Below are 8,615 nucleotides of genomic sequence, written 5' to 3' on the forward strand. Positions count from 1 at the left end.
GTAAAAATAGTCACATTATGTTCAATTCTTTCAATGGATATGACATAATCATACAAGCGACTAAAGCCAGTTGAAAGGGAGACATAGGTGTTTCAATGATTGTGCATATACTTATGTTTATTTGGTATATTTATACCTCAAACTGGTACTATCTTCTCCAGTATAGTCCTTCCTATTACTAACAACAACAACGCTTAGGCTGGATTATTAAAGATAGGGAGATAAAAGATTGGTTGAGGAATAGTCTCTGCAATCATCATTCTGAATGCAGAATCACTGAACAAATTTAACGAACAATAACTATGTTGACCCTAATGCGGCAAAGGGACTCAACAGGATGCATATTCCTCAAAAGACAGCTTCTTCAGCACATTAAATTCAGCAAATATATGCTCAACAAACCAGTAGGCCTTACGAGAGCTAGTTTTCCTCCATACATAGCCAATCACGGCTACAAACTAGTAAAATATTAAGGCAATTGTCCGAGAGTACAGATGTGCCACCGAGTTTGCAATGCAAACAGCCCATTATCAATAGGTGTTCTACCCAGGCAAACAATTAAAATTAACAATGCCTCTATGATAATGTGGCGTTGTCACTATCACCATCTTTTTCTCCTGTATTTCAATACAGTAACAGCCTTGTTGCAGAATTTCACCCTGCCTGCTCAAAGAGACCCATATTATGGAGGACAAAGTTTTATTCTAAGTCCATCCCTTGATGAGAACTAATCTGCCCAGCACTGCTACTTTTTATTATGATCATGTCAGTTGTTTGAAAGTAGGGAAACAATATTTTTAGTTAAGTGAAAGATGCCCCAAGTAGCTGCTCAGCAGTTTCTTCTCGGGCTTGACAGAGGAGAAGGCGGAATAATTCTTGTCAAATGTGCCCTTCCAGAATTGACAGAATTTTTGCAGGCTTCTAGCAGCATCTGATAGAGAAGGGAGAGTTGAACACCAATGAATTGAAAGCAGTCCTGCAAACAAAATGAAGAAATTTAGATCTAAATATTTTAGTACTTGTAATTTGTAAGAATATTCAATACCTGAAGTCTAGTAACAGGTAGGCTACAAACAGGATATGTTACTCTTTTTTTCCCTCTGTGATAACAGTGGTGTGCAGTCTTAGCTCACTCCACTATTCCATCGATTATCAGCTACCTTCCACCAATACAAGTACTATTAGGTAACTTTGTCCACCAAGTACCCGGTAAAGACCACCAAAGCTTACGTAGATGAGAAAAAATCATCTAGTGTTTTTTGTTTCATCCTGATTTCCAAGGTTTGCACCCAACTGGAGATGTTATCTTTTTTTTATGTAAATCAGCTTTGAAAAAGAAAACTATTTCCAATGCACATAAAGAAGAATGAACAACAAATTATCAACTCCAAGCTAGTGAAGTGCACTCTACTTTACTAAGTTCTATGTTACGTGTACGTGTAATCTGTATACTGATAGGGATACAAACACTATGTAGAGATGGAACAAGAAGATAGCACACCAGGATTAAAGCAAGAACGAACAGAAGCACAAAAAAAAAGAGCGCAAACTTAGAAGGTGTAATATGCACCAACTATGATGAGAAAAGGGATATCGAGAAACCAAATACAAGAAAACAAACAAACTTGGTGGTTCTTGTTAGTGTTTGATCTAATTTGAAACAAATGATTAAACATAATTAATAACCACCCTCTCTATAACTTCAAATATAATATTCTTAAAATACTAATAAAAAAATACAGAAAAAAAGTAGTTAATAATTCATTGAACTTAACTCTGTTGCCATGAGGTCAAGTGCTTTTAATATATGACAACATTGGATCCACTTATGCATATCTACTGTAAAATTCTCGATCATGGTTAATTGAAATCCTACAAATCGTTAGAAGCACAAGGAGTCTGAATTCTGAAATAAGGAGATCCTCCATCACCATGCTATTCGCACTAGGAATAGAAGAATTCAGTTAGATGATAGAGTAGACAGAGCACTGTCTGAAGGTTCTTAAATGGATCCACAACCAAGAGGGGGAGCCAAGATAGTTTACACGTCTCACCTGTTATTTGCAGATAGTACATTTGTGATGTGTTATGCTAAAAACAACCAGCTTAACAATTTAAAGATGCAGAAAATAAATACCAGTCAGAGAGGTGAACAATGTGAACAATTGGAGAGTTTCTCAACTATATTGTTGACTCTCTCCTGGTGATTTATTTAGGATTACCATTGGATACGACACACAAGGATAGCGCAGTTAGGAACCCAGTGATTTAAAGAACCAAACAAATGCTCAAAATGTAGCATAAGAGATACTTTATCGAAGGGGGTAAGAGAGATAAAAATAGAAGAGTATATTGTCCAGTATAGCAATGTCATGTATAGCAGTTGCTTGATTTAAGAAAAAACAATGACATAAATGACGCTCTTATACACCAGCAATACTAGCACAAAAGTTGAAAATATTACAGAAAAAATTCTGTAGGGCATTGGAGGGGCTGTAAAAAATTATTTTTTTAGATGAATAACGGTCACATTTCATAAGAAGTTGGGAACTTCAGAATTAGGAAATTTGAGTGTTCAACAGAAAAGTATCAGGAAAATTGATATGGAGGTTCGGGGTAGAAGAAAAAGCATGTGGAGAAGGGTCATTGCTTATAAATACATTCAGATGATGGTACATGATTATCTGTAACAGATGTGCTTTGCATAAAAACCAATACGAAGACACCAACAACCTTTTGTTACATGGTACAGTTGCCTCACAACCTGGAACTTGATATTCAGTCTGTTGGAACTAAATCAGCTTTACAATTTCTGTAGAGCTGGTCTAAACAAAGCTTCCCTCAAAATATGGAAGTCTATTCCGGCAACAATATGGCGGTCCATCAGGAGAAAGAATCTCCAGCCTTTTTTAAGACAACAAATATACTTATCTTAATCTTCAGTTTAAATGTATTTTTTGCTTTATTTTTGGAACATGGCTGTTGTAAGTGAGTCTAACTGTTCTGAAAAACAATTTTCTTGAGCCGAGGGTCTATGGAAACAACATCTCTACCCCTAAGGTCTGCGTACGCCCACCCTCCCCAGACCCCACCTGTGGGACTATACTAGTATGTTCTTGTTGTTGGCTATTGTAAGTGAGTCCGACGCCATAATTGACTTTATCAACTCACTAAGCTTCCAGTGAAGACTAACTGACAGGTGGCGATTTTCTAATGTAACTACCGGCACTTTCTTGTTGCTGTCCTTACTCAATAAAGCTTTACCTTATCAAAAGATAAAGGAGTAGAAACAGGGTAGACCACACAACCTTATGGAGCGGCAGTATGGAGGAGCATAAAATGAATTTACAGGAATGTAAGATTTAAAGTTGGATATGAAAAGCAGAATCAATATCTGAAAATAGAGATGGTGCAGTGATAACCAGCTATCTAAAACGTTGCATCATTTTCAATATTCTCCAGCCGACAAGCAGCACAAGTCACAGGTGCAATGTTATGTGATCTTATTCGCGAGAGATTTGCAAGGTAGAAAAATGAGGAGCTCTACAAACTCTTGGAAATAATGTACGAGCAAACATACCACTCTCAGGCAGCAATATAAATGGAAAGGCAACAAACCCCACGAGTTCAAAATTAAGTCCTGTAATATATTGCTTGTGAAGGAGAAGACGGAGTTCCTCACACTTCAATTTGGGTTCCAGAAGAGTGCAAGAAAGGTGTCATTCTTTGTCTGGATAGCAACACAAGTATCCATTATAACAGCAGTAAATGCTAGTTGGTTCCATGTGCGTGAAGGCCAGGCAAGATGTAACATTAATCATTTAATGCTACAATGCCCTCCATATAAATAAAGGTCATGGTGTATAGTGTGAAACATGTCTGGAATTAAATGGGTAATGGCATTAAGTAGAGAGCTATCAGGTTTTTTTGATAAGGTAGAGAGCTGTCAGGTTTTTTTGGAAGTGTGGAAGCAGAAAATAGAAAAAATGAGCATGGGAGGTTACTCCTTTCGTCCAGATTCGGACCACATGGAAAGAGAAAAATACATGGTAATAGAATATTTTTATTTTTGTTAAAAAAAAAATAGAATATTTTTATTTTCTCTACAGTTTTGGGACACATTTGGTAACCTGACATTCATAGAGGATGAGGATGTGTTTTATAGAGAATCATGTTTCCGGGTAGGATTCTCTATTTAATGTCTACATCACATAACCTTACCAATAAGAAAAAATTAAGCCACAAAAAAAAAATCAGATTTAATTTACAGACAGCTAAGAGCCTAACTTTCACAGAAAAAGATTTCGATCACTTTCTTCAATAATTCAATTACTCTACAATTCCTACTTTTCATTGATTAGGCTTCTTAAACAATTGACGAGAACTGAGATAGGTCTGTTCACTTTTCGTGGCCATGCTAGACGTTAACTAGTTTTTTCTTTTTGGTTTTTTGCCTACAACTTTTTTCCTTCACCACCCCTCCCCTTCCTTGGTGCTTCTGCCAGTTCTTCCATCTTTTTATAAGTTTAATTTTTTGATATTTATGTGAATTGGCATATATTTTGTGGACTTAAAGTGCAATTTTTTTAGATGGATTTGTTATTTATAGTTGTCATGTTCAGTTTAAATTAGAGACGTTACAAATTTTTTATTCAATTACCCAGCAGAATCTGAGATGTGTTGTGTTAGCTTAAGCAAAAAGATGAGGAGGGCTAGACCATACCTCTATTACAGCAGAAAGGTGATGCAATCACATTGAAATACTTGAAATATAATTATATAATAGTTAAGGTTATATACTGTATGGAAAAATCACATTAATTTATATTTTTTATATAATTTTGAATTTTCTTAGCCGAATCCCAGCACCTGTATCCATAACTGGATACACTGGGATCCATACCCGCACCCGGGTCCGTGCAACTTTGCTTTGATCCATCATTTTGGTAGTTCTATGGATAATCTGCCTGAGCTTGAGATTGTTAGTCTCTCTTTTGATAAGCATATTGGCAATTATCAAAGAATCAAGTTCAAGCGAGAAATTAGTATATCCATTTTGAATGCACCCTTGGGAATAGACGTCAATTCCCAAAAGAAATTACTTAAGTAAGGCTAGAAGTAGTAACACTTCCTAAAATTTCAACATTTCTATGGTAGACTTCATAAATTGCAAATTATGAGTCACAATCCTGGGTGAATAATTCAAACTATCCTGAAGTTGATTAGAAGAACCTCAAACTTTTCATTTCCAGTAACGAGTGTTATGCATACCCATAAGTCAGTCTATGCAACTTGGAAAGCTGCAAGAGGATGCTTTTTGTGATAAAGGAGAGAGCGGGTGAACTTTAAATAAAGTATTGTGATGTTGATAAATTTATTCATTATATTAGTCCATCAAACTTGTGAGTGCACAATTATTTGTAACGTGATTCTTATATTTAAGCTTTATATCCAAACATAATTATGCAGTATTAGTCCTTTATATTACTTATGTCATCTGGTGCTTTAGGTGACAATTTGCTTACGGTGGGAGAACTTGAGATGGTTAGGGCTCCAATGGATGATGCTGAGCACAATGAATGAGGCACTATTCAGTTGGGCTCGTAGAAGAAGTAAGACAAGACGAAGGGTGTGAGATGTTGCCCCAATAGCCCTCATGCGGGTCTTATGGAAGGAGAGAAATAGGACAGCTTTTGAAAAAATAGAGAGAACGAGTATGTACATATGAGGAATAGCCTATCATTTCCATTTTCTTTTTGGTACACCCATTGAGGTTCCAGTTAATAAGGTTTAGAGTGTTTTGTAGAGAATCATATTCTTTTGTAGGTTCTCTACCTTTTATTATGCTACTTGCACAAGGGAGATTTTCCCATCATAAAATGATTTACCTTCCAAAAGAGTACTTGTTTATCACCTTTTCCCGTAAGAAAAAAGTTTAACAAGCACCACATTGGTCCTCCCAAGAATCCTGATCAACTAAAAAGTCAGGCAGGTCCATGGTATCATAAACACCATAATAAAGATTCAACAAAAAAGTAAGAAAAGCTCGTAAAATTGTCACAAGCAAGAGAAAGGTTCTCACACCTGATTGATGATTAGCACTCAATTAACCCCACAGTGTGATCTAACAACACCAGGTAGCATCTATCCATGCTTATCCAATACTTGTATTTCTGGCCAGATCTGCTATTTCGAAGCAGCAACAAGTGATTGATGAGACCTTGGTCAATAATTGCTGAACTCAACAATTCTGGCTTCTAATCCAAGTAGGGGAATCAAGGGAGTGAAAAATTCATAAACATGAATGCTACAACAGATTCAACTTGCTGGTTTGCACTTGAATTGCATTCCCCTACTCATTGAGACCAGATATACTCATCATCGTCTGAACACACTTTGATATAGTTCTCATAAAGAGAGATTACCCACATGCACAGTTCAGTCAAAGTTCATCCCATATGATGAACCGCATCCAAAAACTCACTTTTCGTCAGACTGGTTTGGAAATGTTGGAATCAAGTTCAGATATTCATGATATTTTTCATCCTTCGATAGTAAATCTACAACGAGAGATATTGTTGATAAATCTGGTGAAATATGTTTCTCTGCCATTTTCTGAAGAAGGTCTACTACCCGTGGCGCATCATTGTTATCACAGAAACCCCGCATAAGCGTATTAAATGTGATAACATTCGGAAAACATCCCTTCCTTTCCATCTCCAAGAACAAATTATTTGCCTTTTCCAATTGACCATTTTTACAGAAACCATGAATCATGATAGAATATGTAACAACAGTTGGCACCAAGCCTTTCCGGGACAAACTCTCAAACAACTTGGTAGCATCTTCAAGTTTTCCTCCTTTACACAACCCATCAATCACACAGTTAAAGATTTCAATAGTGAGTTCATGTCCTTTCCTTTCTAGAAGCTGGAACAACTCCAGTGCTTCTGTGAGGCAATTATTCTTGCAAAATCCATCTAACAATATATTGTAAGTTGAAGAATCTGGTGCAACACCACACCTTTGCATCTCAACAAATAGTTCTCGCCCATCCTCAACTCTCCCTCCTTGAAAAAGGGCAGTTAACAAAGTGTTAAACGTAATTACTGTTGGCTTATAATCTTTCTGAAGCATCTCTTTGTAAAGCCTCCAACCCTCATCTACTCTTCCGCACTTGCAATATCCATTAATTAAGATATTGTAACTTATTACATCACGTTCCTCGCCCTTAGCTGCCATTGAAACAAACAATTGCCTTGCATTATCAACTTTCCCCTCTAAGCAAAATCCATCCATCAATGTGTTATATGTAAAAGAATCAGGTTTTTCACCCCTTTGAACCATCAAGTCCAACAACTTACTTGCTTCTTCGATTTTCCCTTCCTTACAAAGGGCACTCATCAAAACATTGAAGGTCACAACATTAGGACGAATACCTTGATCTACCATTTCATTAAAAAAAGCCTTCGCTTCCTCCCACTCACCAGCAACAGACAAACCATGAACCAAAGAGCCGTATACCACCACATCCGGGTAGATTCTTTTCTCCTTCATCTCCAAAAACACCTTAACCGCCTTATCTACCAAACCTTCCTTACAAAGACCATCAATTATCATGCTATACGAAACAACATTCGGCCTAAATTGAACACCAAAAAGAACATTCCCTTTCGACATTTCTTGATGCAAAATCAACGCCCTCTCAGCATTCCCACTCCTACATAAACCATTAATCAATGTACCCCAAGTCTTAACATGAGGCTTATATCCCAATTCAACCATTTTCTTGAACAACCCCACCGCCTCATTAATCTTATTTTCAACAAAAAACCCTTTAATCAATGACGTAAAAGTTACCACATTTGGACTATAACCCCTCTTAATAATACCACCTAACACACCAAACCCAAACCCCACTTCTTTCATACTACAAAAACTGTTAAGCAAAATGTTAAGTGTAATAAAATCAGTTGAATAATTATCATCAACCATCTTATTATACAATAAGAGAACATCTTTATAGTTCTTGGTTTTGGCAAGTGCACCTAACAAGAGGTTAAATGATGAAGTGGGTGGTGGAGGTTGCATATGAAGCATGTTATTAAAGTGATTAAGTGCATCCTTAATGTTGATGTTTCTTGATTTACAGTCATATTTGAGGAACTTGTCAAGGGAATTATTATTTGGGGTTGGAGCAATGAATATATTAGATGAAAAAAGCTTACCACTTTGAGCACTAGTTGCATAACGAGCTAGATGATTGGAAGTTCTTGGAACCATAGTGTTAGAACAAGAAGCCGAGGTGGGAGTTGGGGTTTTCCTCGCTTCAAATTTTAGGGGCGTTTGGCACACGGTTAAAAAACTGTCGCTAATATTGACATAGCCAGAAACTTACAAGAAAAGCGATACAGGTTTAATTTTCCAATTAATTGCTTTAGTTGTCTCATTTGACATCATTTTTAAACATAAAAAGGAATGTACACCGCGCATCATTAGAACCAATCGAGATGTATTTTGATAAATAGATAGTAATAATTTAAACAATAAACGCAAACACCTCATAATTCAGATAGAAAACTCACAAAAAGACATACTTGAGTCTTGAGGTGTAT

At 36.5% G+C, this 8,615-nt stretch overlaps 1 protein-coding gene across 5 annotated transcripts; it reads right to left on the reverse strand.

Moving 5' to 3' along the window:
- Nucleotides 1-316: 316 nt before the first annotated feature.
- Nucleotides 317-8,363, reverse strand: LOC132051108 (putative pentatricopeptide repeat-containing protein At1g12700, mitochondrial). Of its 5 annotated transcripts, none has more exons than XM_059442408.1 (3): nucleotides 8,229-8,363; nucleotides 6,085-7,939; nucleotides 317-1,293 (listed from the first exon to the last, which is right to left on the reverse strand). In XM_059442408.1, exon 2 carries the CDS (start codon nucleotides 7,927-7,929, stop codon nucleotides 6,481-6,483), a length of 1,449 nt encoding a protein of 482 aa, XP_059298391.1. In that variant the 5' UTR covers nucleotides 7,930-7,939; nucleotides 8,229-8,363; the 3' UTR covers nucleotides 317-1,293; nucleotides 6,085-6,480. The 5 variants fall into 5 exon arrangements, with proteins under 5 accessions (XP_059298391.1, XP_059298388.1, XP_059298382.1 ...); XM_059442405.1 differs by having other exon boundaries at nucleotides 317-976; nucleotides 1,076-1,293; nucleotides 6,085-8,358; XM_059442399.1 differs by having other exon boundaries at nucleotides 317-976; nucleotides 1,046-1,293; nucleotides 6,085-8,358.
- Between the last annotated feature and the right edge of the window lie 252 nt (nucleotides 8,364-8,615).

This window comes from Lycium ferocissimum, chromosome 1, assembly GCF_029784015.1.
Source record: "Lycium ferocissimum isolate CSIRO_LF1 chromosome 1, AGI_CSIRO_Lferr_CH_V1, whole genome shotgun sequence".
Classification (NCBI taxonomy): domain Eukaryota; kingdom Viridiplantae; phylum Streptophyta; class Magnoliopsida; order Solanales; family Solanaceae; genus Lycium; species Lycium ferocissimum.

What these genes read in the sequence shown, in the direction of transcription:
- LOC132051108 (XM_059442395.1), bottom strand. Translation starts at nt 8,283, where the DNA reads ATGGTTCCAAGAACTTCCAATCATCTAGCTCGTTATGCAACTAGTGCT.